Raw genomic sequence first — 25,613 nt, 5'->3', positions numbered from 1 at the left:
AATATGACTGCTGAGGCTTCAGAGTCCCTTCTGCGTCACGTGATACGGAGCCGCTCTGCGCCTCCTCTCGGTGGTTGGGCAAAGCTAGCCTGGACGGGCGGCTGGTGTTGACGGCGCGGGGAGCGCGACGTCCATGTAAACAAGGCAGGGGAAGAAGGGGCGCCTCAGGTGAGGAGGGGGCGCCCGGAGGGAAGGAGGGCAGGGCGCGCCGGGCACCTTTGGGGGCAGGAAGAGGTCGAAGGGACGTGCCTGGATCCGAACTGAGACCCCAGGGGTTTGCGTGAGAGGATTTGGGGAGGCAGGAAAAGAGGTTGGGGGGCCTGGCTGTGCCCCGTAAGGTCGGGGCGGGGGGCGGGAAGAGAAGGCACTTTATTATGACCAATTTTATACACACACACACACCTATGTATTTTTATATATCCACACCCCACCTTTTCCCCTGACAGGGTCTCAAAGTGGCTTACAGATAAAATAAGAACAGCTAAAAACATGGGGGGGGGGACATCATTAAAGACAATTAAATATATAATTGTCTAGATATTCCATTTTCAATGTATATTCATTTATTTATTTAGAGCATTTGTACCTTGGCTCATCAGCCAAAACAGCTCCCAGATCAGCGTACATAAAATCAAAGCAAGACTACCCACAGGCTTACATTCTAATTAAGAAATAAAAATGCCACACACAAGGGAAAAGGGACAAGGAGGGAAGAGGAAAACAGAACACAAGGGACAAGGAGGGAAGAGGAAAATAGAAAACTCAAAACTCAGGCACAAATTTCTAGACTGTCCTTCCTCTATTGAGCAGCTGACATAGTTCAGAGGCGCCTGATGGAGCCGGGCTCCAGCAAAGCTCATGCAATGAACCCTGATTCCTATATCTCTTCCTCTCCCTCTGAGGCAGCTTGATGAAATGGCTGCCCCCAGATAACAGTTGAGAGGAGAGGAGGCCTGAAGAAGCTGGCCTCTTGCAGTAGAGCTAATGGGAAAACTTACAGATAATTACAATAAAAACTGCATGGCACCAGCCCTGGTGTTCCAAAGTTGGTGGGTATTCCAAATTCTGGGAGCAGCCACCATCACGAAGGCCCTCTCCTAGGCCTCAGTTTCAGGGGCATTTACAGAGAATTACCTCCCAAGTGGGAAAACGGATCGGAGGAAGCCACAGGTGCAGGTTATGGTACAATAAGACTTGGGGAAAGTGGAAGAATCCGGTAAGGATCCCATTTCAGAGCTGGTTAGCTGGAGGCAGTGAGAGGCAGTACTGGGGATCTGGGGCCAAGGGAGGGTGCCATGGGGGTTGTTATGGGCGGTAGAGAGAATCTGAAGAGAAAAACATCTTGTATAAGGAGGGCCAAGACTGGCAGTAACCAGCGTCAGAGATTGGGATGTCCCAGGACAATAATAATAATATTGTAATAATAATAATTTATTTACCGTACAGTGGTGCCTCGCAAGACGAAAAGAATCCGTTCTGCGAGTCTCTTCGTCTAGTGGTTTTTTCGTCTTGCGAAGCAAGCCCATTAGCGGCTTAGCGGATTAGCGCTATTAGCGGCTTTTAGCGGCTTAGCGGAAAAGCGGATAAGCGGCTTAGCGGCTTAGGAAAAGGGCGGGAAAGGAGGGGAAAGTCGGAAAAACTCGCAAGACATTTTCGTCTTGCGAAGCAAGCCCATAGGGAAATTTGTCTTGCGAAGCACCTCCAAAATGGAAAACCCTTTCGTCTAGCGGGTTTTTCGTCTTGCGAGGCGTTCGTCTTGCGGGGCACCACTGTATATCCCACCCATCTGGCTGGGTTTCTTCAGCCACTCTAGGTGGCTTCCAACAAAAGATTAAAAACACATTAAAACATCAGTCATTAAAAACTTCCCTAAACAAGACTGACTTCAGATGTCTTCTAAACGTCAGATAGTTGTTTATTTCTTTGACATCTTGATGGCAAGATTTGTAAGCTGGAGGAGCAGGAAACGATGAGAATAACAAATGTAACAGGAAAGTGTTGGAGCTGCTTTTCATGTCCTTGGCATTGCTCCTCTGTGTTGATTGCTGTTTCTGACTTCCTCCTCTCCCTGTCATGGCAACCGTCACGTTGGGAAACAGTGTGTGGGAGCAGGCACCCCCTGTGTTCCTGACCCCATTGAGAGGTGTGCCCACAGGCTCATCATGGCACAGCAACGTGGGGTCAACAGCCTCCGCTTCAACCAAGATCAGAGTAAGTGATCTCCTCCTACTGGATCTCCAGCTTGGATCCTCCACTGCACTTTTACTAGGAGTTATGAGCTCCCCCAAAACTGAGCCTTTCTTTTTGGAGAACAGAAGGATCTTGGGCCCTGAGGAGGCACTAACATCTGAGGGCAGTGTGTGCCTCTGACTAAAGCTTTCCATTGTGGTTAACTTCCAAATTGTGGGGTGCTGGGACTCAGGCCTACCTCAAAGCTCTTCTCACAATCCCAAGTAATTGGAAAGTATGCAGTGGTTACTTATGGGTGAAAGAAAAGTCCTTTGTTGCTGCTTGGAGGCTTATAGCTTCATTTGTTTTAGGGCTGGGCCCTAGCATTGACTGCAGGGCTTCATCCTGACTCAGACTAAACTTTCAAATGCTACGTTTTCAGTGTGTGTTTATTTCCTTTCGTTTATTTTATATGCTGCTGCTCCCTCCAGCCCCTGCAAAATCAAAATTTAAAAAACCCTTTTATTGTTTGTGACAATAAAAATATACATACAAAATAGCCAGGCATGTTTGATCCGCTCCTTCTTCCACTGTAGGCTGCTTCTGCTGTGCTATGGAGACTGGGGTTCGGATCTATAATGTGGAGCCTCTCATGGAGAAAGGCCACCTTGGTAAGAAATGGAGGGGCCTGAAAATGGAATTGTGGGGCACCTGTTTCTTCTACAAGCAGGTGTGTGTCCTAAAAGTACCCCTCTCTCTTTTTCCTTCTGCCAGATCATGAACAGGTGGGCAGTGTGGGATTGGTTGAAATGTTACACCGATCCAATCTCCTTGCTATTGTTGGTGGAGGTGGCAACCCCAAATTCTCTGAGATCTCAGGTATGTATCAAGGGAAAGAAGGGAGGAAGGCTGTCAGAACATACCGTATTTTTTGCTCTGTAAGACGCACTTTTTCCCTCCTAAAAAGTAAGGGGAAATGTGTGTGTGTCTTATGGAGTGAATGCAGGCTGCGCAGCTATCCCAGAAGCCAGAACAGCGAGAGGGAGCACTGCGCAGCACTTCCTCTCGCTGTTCTAGCTTCTGGCTTAGCCGCGCGCAGCCTCTTCAGGGCAGTGGGGAGCCTTAATCCTGCTGCCCCGAAGAGGCTGCGCAGCTATCCCAGAAGCCAGCTATCCCTGCGCACCGATCCCTCTTGCTCTTTTGGCTTCGGGGATAGCCACGCAAAGCCTCTTGAGTGCAGTGGGAGCGCTCTCAAGAGGCTTTGCGTTGCTTTCTTGTTTCTTGTTTTCCTCCTCTAAAAACTAGGTGCGTCTTGTGGTCAGATGCGTCTTATAGAGCGAAAAATACATTAGCGATCTGGCATAGTTGTGATTTCTGGAGATATATAATTGCTTCACTTCCATCACTGAAAACTTATAACCTCCAAAGAGGGGGGAAGTTATCTCCTTGTTGGTTTTCTAAGATTTTCTTCTCTCACACCCCCGATGTTTCCTTTGTAGTCTTGATCTGGGATGATGCCCGTGAAGGGAAGGAGGGCAAAGAGAAGCTGGTGCTAGAATTCACTTTCACCAAGCCAGCCCTGGCTGTTCGCATGAGGCATGACAAGTATGTTGAAGAATCATCCTGTTTCACCAGTTTCTGGAGCTGAAGTTGGGTGGGGGTATATGGAGTTGTGTTCACAGCAGAGGAAAAATTAGGATAGAAATGAAGGCACACTATCTTCATTTCTAGTACTCTTGTGTATGGCGTTTCCAAATCCAGATTTTGCACCCAGGAATGTGCTTAAAACCCAGCTGTCCATATCAACACAACACAACTAATCGTGTACCGATTGACTGTTGTTTGAAGTGAGTGGACTTAACAATTTAACAGCCTTGATGACAATGACAATAAAACAAGAGCATCAGCAAAAAAACAGAAGGATCCAACATAAGTCTTGCAATAAAAAAACAGGACTACAGTAGAATGAACACATGAATGTGTACAGGTTTTTTTAATGCTGTAAATGTGGCAATGGAGGATGATGTCTGTACAGCCATGCACTATCTGTGCCTCATAGTTTCACCACCATCAGGTCTTGGGAACTTTATATGTTTGTGTATTTTTTCCCAAGGGACCTTTTTCTGCCTGTGTTAGGAACAGAAGCATATTTTACTCTGCATGTGCCAAATATGAGAAAGGGAGAGAGGCATTTAGATTTTTTTGAACATAGATCTGCCGGAATGTAAGCTTGGATCATGGGTTCTCATCTGAGTCCTCCGTGGTGATAAAGAACTGAAGTTTTCCTTTTTCAAAAATGTGCTCTATAGCCAAAGGAGCAGCTCTGCCATTAATGCAAAGTCAGCCACATCCTTTACAGAACATTTCTCAGATATATATGCATGTATAGATGCACACGGGCAGGGAGAGAGTTTAAATTACAATCCATTTAGTTCTATACTTTCATTTTGCTCTTCCCACTTCCAGGATCATCATTGTGTTGCGGAATCGAATCTACGTCTACTCCTTCCCAGATAACCCCACCAAGCTCTTTGAGTTTGACACTCGGGAAAATCCCAAAGGTATGAGCCCCATACAGTCTCTCTTTCCTGCTACCTTTACCTGAACAGCCCCTTCTTAGCAGACCCCATCGCAGTCCTATTCATGTATGAGAATCGAGCCCAGCTGTGATTGTTGTCTGCTTTTCCCTTGTACCTCAGGTCTCTGTGATCTCTGCCCCAGCTTGGAGAAGCAGCTCCTGGTTTTCCCTGGGCATAAATGTGGCAGTTTGCAGCTAGTGGTAAGTGGAGAGGGCAGGAAAGGTAGGCATGGGATAACCATCAACAAACCCATCCTTAGTCAGTGCTAGCTTATTATCACTGTCATTTAACAATTTGGAACTGCCTCTGTTGAGCAGTGCCAAGGCTCTTTCTAATCACAAAAAACAACCTGGGTCATTCAGAACCAAAGGCGGTTTATCCCATTCCCATGTACAGTGGTGCCTCGCAAGACGAAAAGAAGCCGTTCTGCGAGTCTCTTCGTCTAGCGGTTTTTTCGTCTTGCGAAGCAAGCCCATTAGCGGATTAGTGGATTAGCGCTATTAGCGGCTTAGCGGATCAGCTGATAAGCGGCTTAGCGGATCAGCTGATAAGCGGCTTAGCGGACCAGCTGTTAAGTGGCTTAGCGGATCAGCTGTTAAGCGGCTTAGCGGATCAGCTGATAAGCGGCTTAGCGGATCAGCTGATAAGCGGCTTAGCGGATCAGCTGATAAGCGGCTTAGCGGCTTAGAAAAAGGGGGGGAAAGGAAAAAAAACCCGCAGGAACTCGCAAGACATTTTCGTCTTGTGAAGCAAGCCCATAGGAAATTCGTTTTGCGAAGCACCTCCAAAACGGAAAACTTTCGTCTAGTGGGTTTTCCGTCTTGCGAGGCATTCGTCTTGTGGGGCACCACTGTAGTACAGGAATGGTGAAGGGCATTATCATTACTCAACAAGGATTATGTCCAAAGCTGCCAGTGTAATTCTTCTGGTGCAGTACCCTGCATGTACCCCAAAATCTACCCAGAGGAACCCCCAACCCTCTGGCGCTGGTTTTGAGGGCTTGCGGGGGGTTGGATAGAGCAGGAGAGGAAGAGCACATGGAAGTCCCTTGCCATTGCAGGGACATGTTGTAGGATGTATGCTGACAGGTGGAACTTCAGTTTCCTGGCTCAGTTATGGGATATTTTTGCTCATTTGCAGATTCTAGTTTTTTATTGATAGATTGTTTATTTTGCTTGGTTAAGCAGCCATGTTCACAGATGGATTATCAAGCAGTCACAGGCAGGGTGTGAACATGGTTGCACATCCCTAGTGTTGAAACAATTCAGAATTCTGTGTCCTGCATCATGAAAAGCTGTGTGTGCGTGTGTGTGCGTCAAGGTAAACAGTTTGCATATGTATTGTATGGGATGAATTGAACAAAGTCATTGCACAGCTTCCACACATGCCACAGAACTTCCACTGCACTTTAAAAAAAAAAAGAAGGTAAAGGATCCCTGGATGGTTAAGTCCAGTCAAAGGCGACTATGGGGTGTAGTGCTCATCTTGCTTTCAGGCTGAAGGAGCCGGCGTTTGTTCAGGCAGCATGACTAAACCACTTCTAGTTCAACGGAATACTGTGACAGAAGCCAGAGCGCACAGAAAAGCCGTTTACCTTCCCACCACAGCAGTACCTATTTATCTACTTGCGCTGGTGTGCTTTCAAACTGCTAAGTTGGTAGAAGCTGGGACAGAGCAATGGGAGCTCACTCCATCATTGGGATTCGAACCACCAACCTTTCGATCAGCAAGCCCAAGAGGCGCAGTGGTTTAGACCACAGTGCCACCCACTCCCCTACAGCTCCCCTTTACCTTACCACACTAGCAGAAGTTGCATAGTGGCTTCCATTGTACAGTGGTGCCCCGCAAGACGAATGCCTTGCAAGACGGAAAACTCGCTAGACGAAAGAGTTTTCCGTTTTGGAGGTGCTTCGCAAAACGAATTTCCTATGGGCTTGCTTCGCAAGACGAAAATGTCTTGCGAGTTCCTGCGGGTTTTTCCCCCCTTTCCCCCCCTTTTTCTAAGCCGCTAAAAGCCGCTAAACCGCTAATAGCGCTAATCCGCTCAGCCGTCAATGGGCTTGCTTCGCAAGACGAAAAAACCGCTAGACGAAGAGAATCGCGGAACGGATTCTTTTCGTCTTGCGAGGCACCACTGTATTCAGCTTTATTTTACGGGGATGAGTAAGATCTATGCAGGGCACTGATTGCCTCACTCCCTGGTTAATGGGGGAAGGGAGAATGCAAGCATGATGTGGCACATGATCAGTCCTTACAAACCATAGGGTTTAGGAGGGATGTTCTGTCTAGACCAGCCTCCCATGTTTGTGGCTGTGCTGAAACTTGATATTCCCAGTCAAGTGCTAGTATGTGAATCACTAGTTCATTTAGAATCCCACCTTCTGGCTGCTCAGTCACGTGACTTGGAGCAAGCAAGGCTGCGTATTGAATCATTCTGCTGCTTCTTTTGACCAAAAACTATTTTGTCCCCAACTTAGGATCTTTCCAGCACCAAGCCTGGGACCTCCTCTGCCCCCTTCACAATCAACGCCCACCAGAGCGAGATTGCCTGCATCTCTCTCAATCAGCAGGGAACTGTGGTGGCCTCTGCCTCTAAGAAAGGGACCCTCATCCGCCTCTTTGACACCCAGACCAAGGAGAAGCTGGTGGAGCTCAGGAGGGGGACAGATCCAGCTACCCTGTACTGGTGAGAAACAACACACTCCCAGCCATGCATGTTAGGAATACATTCTTCACGAAATAGGTTAATAGTTCCTCGAAACTTTAAAAAGGCGTTTCAGAAGTTTCTTCAATGTATAGGAGTGGCACTCCAAGCTTAATTGATGTTAGCTGGAGATGCGGTTAAAAGGAGGAAGTTGAGTTTGCAATGTGAGGCACGAGGAGAGCATACATACGCTGTTAGTACGCTTGCTTACAGCTATCTGAAGAAGTGTGCATGCACACGAAAGCTCATACCAATAACAAACTTAGCTGGTCTCTAAGGTGCTACTGGAAGGAATTTTTTTATTTTGTTTCGACTACGCTAGACCGGCATGGCTACCTACCTGCTTACAGCTAATTTCGATATATGGTGAAGTGTGCTACTGATACTATGAGTTTGCGGTATCAGGACTGTTTATTACTAGACTGAAAGTATACCGTGCCGAAGAGAGGAAGAAGGACTGTAAATAGTTTGTAGATGATAGTAGCTAAAAATGCTTGTATAACCTAATAATAATAATAATAATAATAATAATAATAATAATAAGTTATTATTTATATCCCGCCCATCTGGCTGAGTTTCCCCAGCCACTCTGGGCAGCTCCCAATTGAGTGTTAAAAACAATACAGCATTAAATATTAAAAACTTCCCTGAACAGAGCTGCCTTCAGATGTCTTTTAAAGATAGGATAGCTGCTTATTTCCTTCACATCTGAAGGGAGGGCATTCCACAGGGCGGGCGCCACTACCGAGAAGATGCTCTGTCTGGTTCCCTGTAACCTCACTTTTCGCAATGAGGGAACCGCCAGAAGGCCCTTGTCTGGGCTGAACGATGGGCGTGGAGACGCTCCTTCAGGTATATAGGACCGAGGCCATTCAGGGCTTTAAAGGTCAGCACCAACACTTTGAATTGTGCTCAGAAACGTACTGGGAGCCAATGCAGATCTCTCAGAACTGGTGTTATGTAGTCCCAGCGGCCACTCCCAGTCACCAGTCTAGCTGCCACATTCTGGATTAATTGCAGTTTCCAGGTCACCTTCAAAGGTAGCCCCAAGTAGAGCACATTGCAGTAGTCCAAGCGGGAGACTATGCTTGCATAAAGTAATTCTTGATTGTGCATTTGAGTGTGGCAGAACTGCATGTTGCTGTTGGTCCTCCAATTACAGCTTGCAGATCACGTGTCCCAGGTGGTTCACGATCAAAGATGAGCAGAAGGCTTTTTTGGAAGCAAAACAGCTACAGTTATTTTCAGGGATAGGGCCCTGCCAGGTGTTGTTGGAAGCCCCTCAGCCCCCGCCAGCATGGCCCTCGTATTTATGGGACCACCTCTCCTGGTCTGCCCCGCAGAGGACCTTAAGGACCATGAATAACCATAGTTTAGAGGTCCTGGGCCCTAAGGAAGTCAAACTATCCTCCACCAGGGCCAGGGCCTTTTCAGTGATGGCTCTGACCTGGTGAAATGCTCTTTCCCATGAGACTAGGGCCCTTCAGGATTTAACCTCCTTCCGTCAGGCCTGTAAGGCAGAGCTATTCCGCCTGGCCTTTAATTTGAATTCAGCCTGATCTTTTATTTCCCTTCTCTTCCCTCCCCCTCCCCTTTTATGAAGATTACCTGCTCTGAGACCCCACAGCTAATTCTCCCCTGGCCTCCTCGCTGGCCCAAGTAGGACTGATTTAGCCAGCTGGGCCTGGGGATTATCTAATGCTTATTTCCCCTAAATTGATTTCTGAATTTTGAATTTTATTGTTATTCATGTTTTTGTGCTGTATTTTATGCTTCTTTTACAATTAAGTGTTTTAAATTTGTTGTTAGCTGTCCTGAGCCCTGTTTTTGAACCAGGAAGGGCAGGGTATAAATAAAAAATAATAAAAATTATTATTATTAGTGGACAGGTGGGCATGGCAGTCCAGCGACATCGAGGATCATTGGGCAGATAGTTTTGTGGGGCTTTGGGGAGATGCTCTGCGACTCTACTTTTACCTCTCCTGCTCTTTTCGCAAGGAATTCGTCATTGCGTGGATGCAGTGGTGGGGAAGAGATTTTTAATCAGGCGTCCTCACCGATCACCTTAACCTTCTCTTCTCTCCACAGCATTAACTTCAGCCACGACTCTTCATTTCTCTGTGCCTCCAGTGACAAAGGGACCGTCCACATCTTTGCCCTGAAGGATACCCGCCTAAATCGGCGCTCAGCGTAGGTAGTTGGTTGATGCGCTTGAGGGGAAAGCGTTGCTGCCTGTACTGTTCTGACCCTCTTCCTTCCCCCCTCTTGCAGGCTGGCCCGTGTGGGGAAGGTCGGGCCCATGATAGGCCAGTACGTGGATTCTCAGTGGAGTCTGGCCAGCTTCACGGTGCCAGCGGAGTCTGCCTGCATCTGCGCCTTTGGCAGGAATACCTCCAAGAATGTCAACTCGGTCATTGGTGAGTGGCACTGATGGGTGGCTGTGGGTGACTCTGTTGTATCGGCTGCTGGACAGCTCGCTGCAAAACAGCTGCGGCTGTGCCCCATGGCCAGCCCTGCCTCGGGTGGTGGTTTGGCTGCCACTGAACAGCAACAAATTGCCCGTTGTGGAGTTTATTGTTATAATCTCTTCCCACACTCCCACAGCTTGGCCACAGACATAGGTAAGGTAAAGGTAAAGGGGACCCCTGACCATTAGGTCCAGTTGTGGACGACTCTGGGGTTGTGGCTCTCATCTCGCTTTATTGGCCGAGGGAGCCGGCGTACAGCTTCCGGGTCATGTGGCCAGCATGACTAAGCCGCTTCTGGCAAACCAGAGCAGCGCACGGGAACGCCGTTTACCTTCCCGCTGGAGTGGTACCTATTTATCTACTTGCACTTTGACGTGCTTTTGAACTGCTAGGTTGGCAGGAGCAGGGACCGAGCAATGGGAGCTCACCCCGTCGCAGGGATTCGAACTGCCAACCTTCTGATCGGCAAGTCCTAGGCTCTGTGGTTTAACCCACAGCGCCACCCACGGACATAGGAGGGAGGCCCAATTTTGAACTTCCTTCCTCGTAAGCTCTCTTTGGATAATCATTCCTGCTGTGTCCAGAGTGTCTCAGTTCTATTTCTCCTCTTACAGCTATCTGCGTCGATGGCACTTTCCACAAATATGTCTTTACCCCGGACGGCAATTGCAACCGCGAGGCCTTTGACGTCTACCTGGATATATGTGACGATGATGACTTTTGAGCCCAGCTGAGTCCCTGCCATGGGCAGGCAGAAGAAGCTTGCTGGGCAACTGGGAGAGCATTTGCTTTGGGGCATGTTAAGGACCCAGGCTGGGAAAGAACAAGGTTCTGGCGGGAATCCCACTGGACTTTTATGACGGGGTGGGATAGATCCTCAGAGAACTCTCCTCTCAATGCTGTCGCCTCGGATATCCTGTTCCTATGCTCCCTTTGCCTGGCTGGCTACCCAACCCATGTGGGACCAGTGAGAAGGCTCAGTGGGGTGGAGTGTTTGGGAAGACAACTTTTCAGAGTCTGCTCAGCCTGGATTTTGGAAGCTGGGGAGGCAGGTTCCCAGCTCTTGTCAGACATTTGGAGGGGCAGGGTGGAGAAGGGGTAGGACTATCATTAAAGTTCAAGTGCAAATGCTTCTCATTTGCTTTATTGTCATTCTGTAAGGGGTGGAAGACAGAGGCTGAAGAATCCAGACCTAGCCTAGGACTAATAGTCCTCTTGGGCGTCATTCATTTGCATCATTTGGGAGGGAATGAATAATCACTTTGTGTGGAGGAATGGCAGGGATGAGGGATGTTTGAAAAAATGGTAGGCCACACATAATGAGCCAATGCTATTAGGTGCACCTCCCTGCCCCCTGAACACCCTTTTTCTTCACATGGCTTTCTGTTTTGTGCATTTTGGCTCCAGTAAGTGCAATTTAGCAAGCTCCCACAATGCATCTGATGCAACAGTGTAAGTTCAGAGGAACTTGCTTTATATTCTCTCATTCATAGGCAGAAGGCTGGTTAGATTCCTTATCAACAAACTACTACTGCACGGGCAGGGAGTTCTTGCTTAAACGTTTGCATCAATGATCTCCTCTTGTATTTCTGAAGTGGTACAGTCCAGACACATATCCATTCATTATGTTGCTCTTCACACTCGCTACTGGTTATTTTTGGTGCAGTTTTGCATCCAGCTGTTCAAATCCACACGACGGGGTGAGCTCCCGTTGCTGTGTCCTAGTTCCTGCCAACCTAGCAGTTTGGAAGTATACCAGTGCAAGTAGATAAATAAGTACCGCTGTGGCGGGAAGGTAAATGGCATTTCTGTGTGCTCTGGCTTCTGTCATGGTGTTCTGTGCACCAGAAGCAATTTAGTCATGCTGGCCACATGACCCGGAAAGCTATCTGTGGACAAATGCCGGCTCTCTCAACCTGAAAGCGGAGATGAGCACCACACCCCGTAGTCGCCTTTGACTGGACTCAACCATCCAGGCATCCTTTACCTTTACCTATCATACAGATAATTTGCCATGGCTACAAGTGATCTTGCAAAGCAATTTAAAACACCCAAAAACAAATACCTGATTTTTGGAAAATGAAAATATTTTCCGTTGATCATTTTCAGTGGACTTCCTTTGGTTTTTTGGAAGCAAGTCCTATTGCTTTCAGTGGGACCTGTTTCTAAGAAAGTGTGCAGCCTGATCCTATGCATGCATATTCCAAAGTAAGTCCCACTGTGTTTAATGGGGCTTACTCTAAATTAAGTATGCACAGAACCGAAGGTTGCACAAACCTATCCTCTTGCATCTGGTTGGACTACAACTCCCATCACCCCTGACCACTGGGTCTGGTAGTTAGGGATGATGGGAGTTGTCCAACAACAAGTGTGAGAATGGCTGATAGGCTGTTGAGGAGAATGGGAAATAGAATGCCTGGAGAAGTCCTGAATCCACAGAAGGGCATCACCCAGTGGTATTTTGGCAGTCTATTTGAGATATTTTAATAAACAAAAGAAAAATAAAAGGAAATTTCCACATATGGATTGCAACATTACAGAACAGAGGAATCTTGTATTTTGAGAAAGAACCCAAAATATAAAAATTCCTGGAAGGCAATAAAAGAGTGGCAATAGAGCTGGATGTCCGGTTTGACTGACGTTTGCTGGAATCCCATTAAATGCATGGCAAAGCTGCAGTCTATGCATTTCATCAGAGGAAGCTGGGCTGATCTCGGTGGCACATGCTGTGCAAAGCGCCCTGATCACAGTCGGCTGCTTCTTATTCCCCCCACCAACCCCAAACTGCAAGTGCTTTTATGCTTGTCTTAAAATAAAGCTTTAAAATAATAATCAAGAATCTAAACTTGTGCGTGTTTTAAAATATGGTGGGGTTTTTCTTGATGTTATTGTAGGGTTACTATAGTTCAGTATTTCATAGCTTTTTTGAGCATTTTTTTTTTTTTAATCCAATTTTAAAGCTTTTTTTTTTTTTTAAAGGAAAATCTCCCCAAAAGCCATTGCCAACCTCGGTTGCCATAGGTCCAGACTGTCACGGACACATAAGTGCTGTTTTCCACTGCCATATTCTGGCAATGTCCGGACATATGGCAACCCTATTTATTATTTTGTCTTTCGGTAAACCGGCTGTGAGGATGGGGATCTGTTGTTGTTGTTGTTGTTTGGTATTTTCCTTTTTAAAACCAAGCTGTTTATTACAAATCTTAAGAAACGAACAAACTGTTTATTACAAATCTTAAGAAACGAACAAACTCTGATGTGAGCTGGGCTGGGTTTAGATTTGATGAGGCCCTAAGCTACTGAGGGTAATGGGGCCCTTTGTATGTCCAGCTGTCCTTGGTCAACAAGAAATTGTCACTGTTTTTTGTGTTGAATATATGCTACATGGTAATTTATAGACCTGATAGGTATCTAAAGCCATTTGCCACTGTTGCTGTATGTGGGTTTCATTTTACTTGTTTTTTATCTTATATTTTGGAAATGTACATCCAGGTGCTTTTCCCCCTTTATTTTTTTTGGGGGGGTGGGGGCCATAAGAGAGTGGGGCCCTAAGCTATAACTTGTTCAGTAATCAGTTTATACGTAAACGCGCCCCGGGATGCGAGCCCCGTTCCCACCCCCGGGACTACAATTCCCATCTCTCCCCGCGGCGAGGCCCGTGCTCGCCGCGGTGCATCCTGGGGCTGGTAGTCCCGTCCCCGCCGCCCGCCAGCGAAGATGTCCGAGGTGCGGCTGCCGCCGGTGCGGGCGCTGGAGGATTTCTTGCTGGGCTCCAGCCGGCTGTCTCCGCCGGACGTGCGAGACCTGCAGCGCTGGCACAACCGCGTCGTCAACAACCTGCTGTACTACCAGAGCAACTACCTGCTGGCGCTGGGCGCGGGGCTGCTGCTCGGAGGGTCAGTCCGGCGCCGGGGCCGCACGCCCGAAAGACGCGCGCAGCATCCTCGGGGGCCAGACGGGGGGGGGGTCAAAGGAGGAGGAGCGGGGTGGAAGCGGGTTAAATCCAGGGGGAAGCCCCAAATGCCTTGAGTTGGGGGCCGGATTGAGGTTGGATGAGGCCCTAAGCTACTAAAGGCAATGGGGCCCTTGATATGTCCAGCTGTCCTTTGTCAACAACAACAAATTGTCGCGGTTTTTTTTGTGTTGAATGCATGCTATATGGTAATTTATGGACCTAATAGGCATCTAAAGCCATTTGCACATAACAAAATATGTATTTGTTGAGCTGAAGAACTATATTAATAGTAAAATACAATTAAGAAGAAGTATATTTTTTGGGGAGTGGCCAAGAGAGTGGGGCCCTAAACTATAGCTTGTTTAGCTTATACGTAAATCCGGCACTGGATTTAATGCAAGTTCTGGCTTTGTCCATGGGCATAGCTGGGATTTTTGTGGGGGGGGGGGAGCAGGCCTTTTGTTGGGGCAGAACCTCAGTTTGCTATGCATTTTAATTGATTTTTATTGATTTAGGGGGGCAGCTGCCCCTCCCTGCCCCCCCTCTACTCCCATGGTTTTGGCTCTCCTTTGTGTATCCACGGTTGCAGATGCTGTAAATTGGTGATGGAGGAGTCACCACGGCTGGATGCTGTTGGACTCCAACTCCCATCAGGGGCAGCCAACGTGGCCAGAGGAGAAGGGACGAAGGGGACTGTATTCCAGCGCGATAGGACAGGGCTGCAGGCTGATTCTCCATTAAAGAAATCCCTATGGGTAGGAGGGGGAAAGAGATGTGCAAGGTGGAATCGCCTCTTTCCTAACCTCCCCTCCTCACTTCCTTTCATTTTATTTATTGCTCTTGCGGTCCCTGTAGCGGTAAGATGACAGATTGCAAGCTGAAGCTTTTGGCCACGACGCCTCTCCAACCTGGGAAAAGGGTTGCATGTATGGGGGACTGTGGTTAAACGCTTAGGGGTGGCCAACCAGGCCCAGTAAAAAAGGGAGGCAACTCTAAGTACTCTAAGTACAAGCACTTAAGTACAAGCAGTAGGGCTTCCAAAGGATTATTGGTCATCCCCTCCCATCTTTGGAAGAACTGTACGGTTCCCGTTGTCTTAGGAAAGCAAACAATATCCTGCAGGATGTATCTCACCCGGGATACAGTCTGTTTGTACTACTGCCTTCTGGCAGGAGATACAGAAACATCAAGTCAAGGACAAACAGACTGAAAAATAGCTTCTACCCAAGAGCTGTGGCCTTCTTAAATGCTGTAACTCGATAGTGTGACCTGGGAGTTTGATGGGTGTGGGTGTGGGTGTGGCTGGAATGTGGTTTGTTTGGTTGTTGTTGTTGTTTTGCTTTTGTTGTTTTTAAGGGATGGCATCCAATTTCGTTGCACTTGTGCAATGTTGCACTTGTGTAATGACAATAAAGAATCTATCTATCTATCTATCTATCTTCTCTTAAACTGAGCCCAGAGCCCGATCATAGAATTGTAGAATTGGGAGGGTCACATTTAGTCCAACCCCAGGAAGCTGTTGTCAGTGCAAGAGCCTAAGATCCTGTGTTTCTTAGCAGTCAAATTGTTGGGGGGGGGGGCAGTTCAGGATTCCAAACATGCTCCCCCACCCCCCAATCCTTTATTCCCTCTCCTATACACAGTTACATGAGAGTAGGTCTCGTGGAATTTACTGGAACTTACTTCCCAGTAGGGACACGGATGGCGCTGTGAGTTAAACCACAGAGCCTAGGACTTGCCAATCAGAAGGTCAGCGGTTCGAATCCCCGCGACGGGGTGAGCTCCCGTTGCTCAGTCCCTGCTCCTGCCAACCTAGCAGTTCAAAAGCACGTCAAAGTGCAAGTAGATAAATAGGTACCACTCCGGTGGGAAGGTACATTTCCATGCGCTGCTCTGGTTCGCCAGAAGCGGCTTAGTCATGCTGGCCACATGACCCAGAAGCTGTACGCCGGCTCCCTCAGCCAATAAAGCAAGATGAGCACCGCAACCCCAGAGTCGGCCACGACTGGACCTAATGGTTAGGGGTCCCTTTACCTTTACCTTTTTACTTCCCAGTAGACATATATAGTCTTTTACGAAAAACTGCTCCCTTTCCCTTATGGGGTACTCCGGAGCCCATATTGAGTGGGTTCCCTATCGGTAAGAGAAAACAACAGAGGCCATCCAGAGTATATTGAGAAGCTAAGCGGCCTGATCTTTATTCAAGGAACTGTTTCAACAGGGTCCCCACTCACCACATGCAGGAGGGAGGAGAATCCGGAACAATGGTGCACAAGCCCTTATTCAGTGGTACCTCAGGTTACATACGCTTCAGGTTACAGACTCCGCTAACCCAGAAATATTACCTCAGGTTACAGACTCCGCTAACCCAGAAATATTACCTCGGGTTAAGAACTTTGCTTCAGGATGAGAACAGAAATCGTGCTCCGGCGGCGCGGCAGCAGCAGGAGGCCCCATTAGCTAAAGTGGTGCTTCAGGTTAAGAACAGTTTCAGGTTAAGTACGGACCTCCAGAACAAATTAAGTACTTAACCCGAGGTACTACTGTATAGACTTTTGAAATTACCCACCCTGTAGCCCAAGACCCCCCCCCAAAGCCTCCACCGTACATGCATCACAGAAGGAGGCGGTCTCCAGCAGAAATTCTGTTTGCCAGGATACCTGATGATGGTCACTGATTGTATTACCTGGGCAGTCTGGCCATTTTTTCCTGATGGTTAAGACTTTAGTTCCTGGATCCAGGTCACAGGCTCACCCTATTCACACACAAATACGCCCATAAGACAGGATTTGTAAGCAAAAAGACAACGGGAAGGCTTTCCCCATTTGCCTCCCTTACTGCAGAGGAATATATGAGGTCATTGGGAGAGTCAAAATGGCTTCAGGATTGCTCTCCCATATATGGTTCATATATTTAGAAATGTGTGCATTTATGATTATTTATTCTATATTTGGGGACGCGGGTGGTGCTGTGGGTAAAACCTCAGCGCCTAGCACTTGCCGATCGCATGGTCGGCGGTTCAAATCCCCGCGGCGGGGTGCGCTCCCGTCGTTTGGTCCCAGCGCCTGCCAACCTAGCAGTTCGAAAGCACCCCCGGGTGCAAGTAGATAAATAGGGACCGCTTTATAGCAGGAAGGTAAACGGCGTTCCGTGTGCTGTGCTGGCTCGCCAGATGCAGCTTGTCACGCTGGCCACGTGACCCGGAAGTGTCTGCGGACAGCGCTGGCCCCCGGCCTCTTAAGTGAGATGGGCGCACAACCCTAGAGTCTGGCAAGACTGGCCCGTACGGGCAGGGGTACCTTTACCTTTACCTTTATTCTATATTTGAGACCTTAAAATTCTTATAACAATGGTATTGGGCTGGAAACATGGCTTCTGAGTACAGGAGAATTTTCCAGGATTGAGGTTCATCTAGGTCACATTATCCCTTCCAAGTGAACGGTGAGGTTGTGGATGATACCATATGGTTCAGGATGGTGAAATCCAGAATGGATTATTAAGAGGACCGAAAGGATGTCCTTGCAGGAGAGATGAATGGCAGACACTCCGACAGAGCAGAGATTAGATTAGGGTTGCCATATTTCAAAAAGTGAAAATCTGGACAGACAAGTTGTTGAGGTTCCCCCCCCCCTTTTTTTTGGCCTTTTTGCCCAAAGTTGTTGAACTTGTTTTGGAACTATTTTTAATGAAATTTGCTAAAATCTACACTACCGACATTGACTGCCATTCAGCCGGATTTTCCCAGACATTTCAGCAATTTCCACCCGGAAATCTGTTTACAAGGACTGAACACCGGCTATGTCCAGGAAATTCTGGACATATGGCAACCCTAGATTAGATGCGACTCTAAAGCTACATATACCAGCAATGAGACTGCAATGTTCCATTTAGCCCTGAGAGGAGCGAGAAATAGCAGAATCAGTGTTGCAGAATCATTTCTGCCAAGGTTCTCTGATATCTGCATTATTTTTAGCAGGACTGGTGGTGATCTCTTGTAAACAAAGCTTATTGATCTGTCTTCTATGCATTTGTTCATCATCCTGTGCAAAAAGGGTTTTAAGGCAAATTACGGCAAAAAATATAGTGCACCTAACAAAATACAAAATCCCATAAAAATAAGCAGAAATAAACAACCATTATAAGTGATCAAACACTAAATCTCAGGAATTAAAACTCCCCAACCACCCAGTAATATCAGCACAATCACCGGAAAATGACAAATCAACAGTCAGTGATCAGGAAAGAGTCTGGGAGAAAAGAAAAATATTGATGTGGTACCGGAAAGATGTTAAAGTCAGTGGCAGATAAGCTGCTTTAGGGGGAATATTCCACAGGGTGATAGGGGGTGGGGATGAGAGCTAAAAAGGCCCTTATTCATTTCACCACCCTTCAGTGTCCCACGCCATGACAGTTCTCTGGCCAAATAGTAAAGGCTGCTACTTAAAATGGGTGTTAAAAGTAAGGACCAGCCCACAAGACCACCTCATGCTAACAGGATATATTGTCTTGAAATGGAATCATAGGAGCCAACTCCTAGAGGCCTGTGGGGGCTTCAGCCCCCACAATAAAATATTTGAGGAGGCTGCCCTGCCCCAAGTTGATGGGCATTGCCATTCAAATGGAGTTTGTGCACTGTGTCATGTGATCCGTGGTGCGGGGTGGGGCTGACCTGGGCCCCCCCAATATTTTATTCAAGTAGGCACCCCTGAATGGAATTGACATTGCATTCCTAGTTCCCACCCTGCCCATTTCCTTGCAGGTACTTTCGCCCCTTGTTGACTCTGCTGAGCGCTGCTCTCGTGACGCTGATCTTTGTGGGCTTCATCTGGGCGGCTGAAAACAAGGCTCCCGTGCGACGCTTCCGGCGGAATTACCCCGGCACCTGCCTCCTTACCATCCTCGGCTCGGCGTACTTTCTGGTGTCTCTTCTCGATGGCTCCGCCACCTTCTTGTTTTTCATCGCTCTGCCCATAACGTGTAAGTCCCGAAAGGGAAGTGGAGTAGACGTGGCATGGAAGCATCCAGGTTAATGTGATTGCTGTGTCTCGTTGCTGAGATCTTGCAAATCTAGTGCTCTGTTAATGTTTGCATGGAACTTTAGCTTCAGTATAGAATAATTCAGTAGTGCAATAAGCAGAACAATTTGCATTCTCCGACCATTCCTGAGTAGAATCTATTCTGACATGGAAACCATAGTATTTATTTTTTGAATAATTTATTATTATTAAAACAATTCAACATTAATATATACATGTTACGAATATACAAACATACATTTCATACAATCCTTGAAAGTATTCATACATACCCACACATACCTCAATCTGTGGGACTGAATGTGGATATGTAGGAAACCACAGTATCTTAGCTTTCGCTTAAAATAAAAAAAACCCTCTAGTTCTCATAGAGGTTCAGATGAATCTGAAAACACACAGCCTCTGCAAAAAGCCCCGGTGCTCAGGGGTCTACCTCCCAAATGTGCTGGACCCCACATTCTGCACAAACCTCCACGTAGGTAGATTGAAGACAAACCTTCCTACATGCAACTGGGTAAGTTGCCTGAACATCAAAACAAGTTGCATCACTGCATGGCTATTAAATTTGTTCATTGAACAGCTGTCATGGTTGATTGAAGGTTGGTGTTAATCTGTATTCCAGTCTGACTTTTGTTAGTTCTACAAAGACCAAGGCTAGGTTGATGCTCAGACGCTTCTTTCTGTAATATGTAAGTAAGACAAAATGTCCTATATTTACACACCGATCAGTTCTCCCCAGCGGTGTTTCCATGATATAGTTAGGGCTCAGTGTATGTTGCAATGCTGCTGGAGCCCAGAAAACCTACATCATGTTGTATTAAGTACAGAGTCTCTCAGCTTTCACTTTTTAAAAAAAGTAAGGTTGTAGTGCTGGTGGTTGAGAAGTTAAGCTCGAAAGTGTTTGGCACAACGGCGGAAATCTTTTGACGAGTAGGAGCCAGTCGTGGGGCTTCTGTGATCTGCATGGCTCCTTCCTTTATCCAGAATCAAGTATGCACAATTATTAAAAATGCAGAAAGAGCCATCCAGTTTAAGAGGAATCATGCAATTTTGCTCTTTTCACTTAGTTTATTTTGCTTTCAGCATTTTATTTTATAGTATTTTTTTATTGTGTCTGCAGGAAGCTTTCTTTTAATAGGTTGTTTTTGGCATGGTTGCTTTGATGATGACCTGGGGGACTGACCTGATTCTTCCTTTGGAACTGCCTGCAACTCCCCTGGCTCTCAGGGTGCTAGTCCCTTCTAGTACATGCTTCCCTTCTTGAAGGAAGAGATCTGTAGCAGGAGAACATAAGTTATTTCTTTTTCCATGTTTTGCCTCTAACACTTCAATTCCCTTGTAATAAACGAAAATCTGCCCTTATTCCCTTATGGGGGATTCAAGAGTCCTTATAGAGTCCTTTGTAGGTTCTCCATCAGCCGGAGGAAAAAAACAGAGGCCAACCAGAGAATATTGAGAAGCAAAGCAGCTAGTAAGCCTGATCTTGATTGAACTGTTGTAACAGCCCCCTTCACACACAGGAGGAGGAGGAAGACCCAGAACCAAGATGTGCCCACCCTTATATAGACATTTTAAATTGCCCACCTTGGAGTCAAAGACCATCACCCCAGATACATCATACCTACATCACAGAAAGGGCGGGCTAAAGCAGAAATCTGAGTGGGTTGTTTACCTTCTGTCTGGCAAGTTACCTGTTAATGCTTACTGGACTGATACCCTGGGGAGCCTGGCCAGTCTTTTGTAATTATAAGTACTTAGTTCCTGAGCCAAGTTACAGGCTCACCTTATTCATACACAGACATACCCTTAAGGCAGCATTTGTGAAGGAAAAGACAATGGGGAGGCTCTTCCATTTGACCTTGCAGAAAAAACACCTGGTCAGCCTGGGAGTCAAAATGGCTCCATGGCTGCTCTCCTGTGGAGCTTCAGACCTGTGGCCTATATATCTATGTATGTGTTTGCCTGGTACATTTATGAACCTTTATTATATACGTAAGACCTTAATTTATTTATTTCACCCTTCTACCTCCCCTGACCCTTTCTCCACTGCAGTGACTCTCATCCATGCCTCCCTGCGTCTCCGGAACCTCAAAAACAAGATTGAGAACAAGATAGAGAGCATCGGACTCAAGCGCACTCCCATGGGTCTGCTCCTGGAAGCTCTAGGACAGGAACAGGAAGCCGGATCCTAGATGATTCCCTTTTAATTCTCCCTTTTCCCTTTGGAAATATGCTACCTTCCTTCCATTGACTGTTCACTTTCCCCCTCTCTGATCCCTAGCCTGTGTGCTGTCTGTTCACTTAACCCAACCTAGCGGCCCAGCTATGAGCTCATGCAAAAGGCGGCCTGTGTCCTGTGGATCAGAGCAGATGGCCATTGGGACTCCCTGTCCCCAATGAATGAGGCTTGATAGCAGAGTAGAAGGGGAACAGCAAATAGAGTGGAAACCAAGGTAGTATTTCTTACTGGCTGTTAAGTATTAAGTACTGGGACTCTTTACCTGTTTAAGTTTAAAAGGGTTCCAGTGCATGAGAAAGGGAGAAGAAGCTGAAAATAAGATTTATGAAAGACAAGACTGTATTATCTTTTTTATAAAAAAAAACAACTGGTGTAAAATGTTAGACTGTAGTATGCCTAGACACATTTAAAAAAACAAACGACCCAAGGATCAGGACTTGATCCTAGAGCAAAGAACAGTAGCCAGCCAACCAATTAAAAGGGAGCCTCGTTCTAATTATTCCAAGCGCGGGCGAACTTTAGTATTTACTAGTATAGCATTACTTAGCATTTATATAGCAGCTCCAAACACTCCCAAGTGCTCCACCTACAGCATGTACTCCTTTCAACAGCCATGTTGTGCAACTCAGTATTTGATCCCCACATTGCAGCTAGAGGGAGGTGGGGCCTGCAGAAAGCTGCTCTTCTGTAGAACACCTGGCCTCTTGTTTTCAGAAAAGGGAGATTAGGCAAGAGTTCGGATTGGATGGAGGAAAGGGGAAAAGTAATTTTGAAGAAGCTCTAGCTAGGTCAGAAATGGGGAGCCTTTCTTGAACTACAGCTCACATGTCTCTGGCCATTGGGCTAGTAATTCATTAACCCTGTGGGCTTCCCTTATCTTATGCATTGTGTGGAAAGGACACTCCAAAGTTCAGAAGCTGTGTAGCAACCTATACATTCCGCTCTGCAGAGGGAACCCGCAGGCAAAGGGCGAGAGGTTCTTAAGAGGAGCAGAAGAGGCTTGTCTAGCCGTTTCCAGAGACCAATCAGGCAGAGTTTGACTCCTTGTCTTTTGCGGAGTCCTTATAGTATTCAAAACTTCAGAGAATGGACCAAACCCTGGTGTAGTGTGTCTTTAAGAGATGTAGCTGAAGGGTAGGATGTTTTAATAAAATGAAGGAGCTTGGAGATTCTACAAGCATTGCCAAAATTAATAACTGTCCAAGGGGTTCAAATATTGTATCTCTCCATTTCTTCTATATGCAGTTTGCATTTCTTGGGTAATGGGAGGAAATCAGTTTCAAAACCCTCTGTATGGCACTTTTTTTGTTAAAAAAATGTTATTGATTGACAAAATGACTTAATCACTAAGTCTCTCTCTCTCTCTCTCTCTGTGTGTGTGTGTGTGTGTGTGTGTGTGAAGGGAAGGTGGCTGCCTCTGTACCTCTCAATTTTGTGTGTATGAGGAAAGAAAAAGCAAGCACAACCATTGCAACCTCCATGAATCGCGCCTCCTTTTACTGGAGCCCTATGCCCAGCAGTGGATTCCTTCAATCTCTCTTGCCCGATTCATGACCCTTCTGCCAATGTGCCCCTCGATTAAACTGTGTGCTAATTTGATTGTTTTGTGCCAGCAAACATTTCTGCTTGCCGGACGGGACAATCTTCCCTCTCCTCCCCCTGCCCGTTCTTCTAGGGGTTCTCGAACAGTCCCCTGAACCAATTTAGGAGGACAAGGCCTGTTATGCTAGCAGAACTCTTTGTGCTGGTTCCTGCTAGTGTATCTGTTTCGCTGAATCCAGCCCTGTATGTATAAGACCAGGAATCCATAGCTGAAGGAGTCCTTTCTTGGCTCTCTCCATAGGTTGTGCTTTGGTTTCAGCCATCTGTGTGCTCGACAGCAGTGCCAGCTGATTAATACAACTAAATATTTCTACAACACTTGCCAGTGCTCAAAGGTCTTTTCTTACGTCACAGCTGGGGAACCTGTAGGATTCCAGAAGTTGGCCACTCTGAGGTCAGGATCAGCTCTTGGCCTGATCCCTCAGGGTTCTTCCTGTGTTCAGAACTGGTCCAAGATGTTTTGCTGCCCATGGCAGATCAGCAAATGTCTCCCCTCCCTGAGTCCAGCCACATAGCTCCCAGGGCCAGCCAAGTTATTTTGGCACCCGGAGTCAGAATATCCCACAAAGTTATTCCATAACAAGTTGCTTTCATGGCACCCAAAACCTGCTCACCTCGCCCTGCCTAATGGTGAAGTCAGTCTTGTCCCCTCCTTCCTGGGAGTGTGGTTGGGCACCCATTCTTTTCTTCCTATTCCTTGGGGCCAGCTTGCTAAGGGTGAGGTCAGTTGGACTGAGTAGAATAATAATATTTATATGCTGCCCCAGCCACTTTGGGCAGCTTCCCACAAAATACTAAAAACCTCAGACATTAAAAACTTCTCTATACGGGGCTGACTTCAGATGTCTCAGGAAAGTCAGATAGTTGTTTATTTCCTTGACATCTGATGGAAGGGTATTCCATAGGGTGGGTGCCACTACCAAGAAGGCCCTGTGCCTGGTTCCCTGTACCTTCACTTCTCACAGTGAGGGAACCACCAGAAGGCCCTTGGTGCTGAATCTCCCTGTCTGGGCTGAATGATGGGGGTGTATACAAGGTATACAGGGCCAAAGCTTTAAAAGTCATTTTGAACTTAACAGCAGAGGCTTCCTTCATTAACCCTTTTATCCCCCAGGCAGCGCACAGTATTTTCAGGACCTGCTTTCCAACACTAAACCCCACCCCAGTCCTCAAATTTGTTTTACAGAGGATTAAGAAAACACATGGCACTAACCAACAAGTTGTCACAGGTTGACTATGACAATGTGGGCTTAAAAACAAAAGTAGACAAATCAGAAACTGCGTCCCATCTGATGAAATTCAGTCAGCAGCTCTCCCAGGTCTGCAGGGAGTTCGCGTCAACCCAGCAGTTTCAGCGGGTCCTGCCAATTATTTCATTAGGGACCTCCTATCCAAAGCATGCAGTCTCTCATTTGTGGCCATACATCCTTGACTTAATGGGATACAGCATTTGATAACCACAACTAAGAGCTATTTTCCTATATTATAATTGCAAACTTCCCCACAGTATTTTCTGAGGAACTGCAATTTGTGAAAAGGTTAATTTTCTCCCAATTGGAGCACACTCTAGGAACACTGCAGTAGAAGTTGGGTCAGGATGCATCTCTCTGTTCTCTCAGCCTTGATGGCTAAATGCCTGTATGAGTGTGAATCCAATTTAAAATCACAGTGCTTGAGGAGATATGAAAGGTCTGTCTCAGATGCCTTTAATGCAGGCCAGCCATCAACTGAGGAAGCAAAATGAACTTTCTAAAGCTTAAGGTAGTTGCTACCTTAAGCATACTTATCAACATCTCTGGGACTTCCAACAAAATACAGTGGTCCCTCGAGTTACAAACGCTTTGCATTACAAACTCCACTAACCTGGAAGTAGTTGCTCTGGTTTGCGAACTTTCTTTGCCCCAGGATGAGAATGGAAATCGTGTGGCGGCAGCGGGAGGCCCCATTAGCAAAAGCACGCTTCAGGTTAAAAATGGACCTCTGGAATGAATTAGGTTCGTAACCCGAGGTACTACTGTAGGGCTAGTTATGGGCATTGCGAAGTGCTCATAACTGCTGCTTTTTAACATCTACATGAAGCCGCTGGGAGAGATCATCAGGGGGCTTGGACTGGGCGTCCATCAATATGCAGATGATACCCAGTTCTACCTCTCCTTTAAATCAGAACCAGTGAAGGCGGTGAAGGTCCTGTGTGAGTGCCTGGAGGCAGTTGGAGGATGGATGGCAGCTAATGGATTGAGGTTGAATCCTGACAAGACAGAAGTACTGTTTTGGGGGGACAGGGGGCGGGCTGGTGTGGAGGACTCCCTGGTCCTGAATGGGGTAACTGTGCCCCTGAAGGACCAGGTGCGCAGCCTGGGAGTCATTTTGGACTCACAGCTGTCCATGGAGGCGCAGGTTAATTCTGTGTCCGGGCAGCTGTCTACCAGCTCCATCTGGTACGCAGGCTGAGACCCGACCTGCCCGCAGACAGCCTCACCAGAATGGTGCATGCTCTAGTTATCTCTCGCTTAGACTACTGCAATGCGCTCTACGTGGGGCTACCTTTGAAGGTGACCCGGAAACTACAACTAATCCAGAACGCGGCAGCTAGACTGGTGACTGGGAGCGGCTGCCGAGACCATATAACACCGGTCCTGAAAGTCCTACATTGCCTCCCAGTACATTTCCGAGCACAGTTCAAAGTGTTGGTGCTGACCTTTAAAGCCCTGAACAGCTTCGGCTCAGTATACCTGAAGGAGCATCTCCACCCCAATTGTTCTCCCTGGATGCTGAGGTCCAGCGCCGAGGGCCTTCTGGCAGTTCCCTCAGTGCGAGGAGCAAAGCTACAGGGAATCAGGCAGAGGACCTTCTCGGTAGTG

The 25,613-nt window shown here is 47.1% G+C and overlaps 2 protein-coding genes across 2 annotated transcripts; both read left to right on the top strand.

Annotated features, from left to right (window-relative positions):
- Nucleotides 1-31: 31 nt before the first annotated feature.
- WDR45 (WD repeat domain 45) lies at nt 32-11,053 on the top strand. Its single transcript, XM_081845458.1, has 11 exons — nt 32-168; nt 2,100-2,211; nt 2,766-2,840; nt 2,944-3,048; nt 3,669-3,774; nt 4,636-4,730; nt 4,869-4,948; nt 7,226-7,434; nt 9,541-9,642; nt 9,724-9,869; nt 10,535-11,053. Exons 2-11 carry the CDS (start codon nt 2,163-2,165, stop codon nt 10,642-10,644), a joined length of 1,077 nt encoding a protein of 358 aa, XP_081701584.1. The 5' UTR covers nt 32-168; nt 2,100-2,162; the 3' UTR covers nt 10,645-11,053.
- Nucleotides 11,054-13,606: 2,553 nt separating this feature from the next.
- Nucleotides 13,607-22,488, top strand: PRAF2 (PRA1 domain family member 2). Its single transcript, XM_081845679.1, has 3 exons — nt 13,607-13,816; nt 18,635-18,852; nt 20,964-22,488. Exons 1-3 carry the CDS (start codon nt 13,638-13,640, stop codon nt 21,101-21,103), a joined length of 537 nt encoding a protein of 178 aa, XP_081701805.1. The 5' UTR covers nt 13,607-13,637; the 3' UTR covers nt 21,104-22,488.
- The last annotated feature ends 3,125 nt before the right edge of the window (nt 22,489-25,613 follow it).

The sequence above is a fragment of the Podarcis erhardii genome (assembly GCF_964252035.2).
Source record: "Podarcis erhardii genome assembly, chromosome: 17".
Classification (NCBI taxonomy): Eukaryota; Metazoa; Chordata; class Lepidosauria; order Squamata; family Lacertidae; genus Podarcis; species Podarcis erhardii.
The sequence above is the reverse complement of the archived record's forward strand: the minus strand, read 5'-3'. Positions and strand labels throughout refer to the sequence as shown.

Excerpts from the sequence above, each read along its gene's own strand:
- WDR45 (XM_081845458.1), top strand. The coding sequence starts at position 2,163 with ATGGCACAGCAACGTGGGGTCAACAGCCTCCGCTTCAACCAAGATCAG. Across the intron at positions 4,949-7,225 it reads GTGGCAGTTTGCAGCTAGTG|GATCTTTCCAGCACCAAGCC; the intron begins GTAAGTGGAGAG and ends TCCCCAACTTAG. Across the intron at positions 9,643-9,723 it reads CGCCTAAATCGGCGCTCAGC|GCTGGCCCGTGTGGGGAAGG; the intron begins GTAGGTAGTTGG and ends CCCCTCTTGCAG.
- PRAF2 (XM_081845679.1), top strand. The coding sequence starts at position 13,638 with ATGTCCGAGGTGCGGCTGCCGCCGGTGCGGGCGCTGGAGGATTTCTTG. Across the intron at positions 13,817-18,634 it reads GCGGGGCTGCTGCTCGGAGG|GTACTTTCGCCCCTTGTTGA; the intron begins GTCAGTCCGGCG and ends ATTTCCTTGCAG. Across the intron at positions 18,853-20,963 it reads CATCGCTCTGCCCATAACGT|TGACTCTCATCCATGCCTCC; the intron begins GTAAGTCCCGAA and ends TCTCCACTGCAG.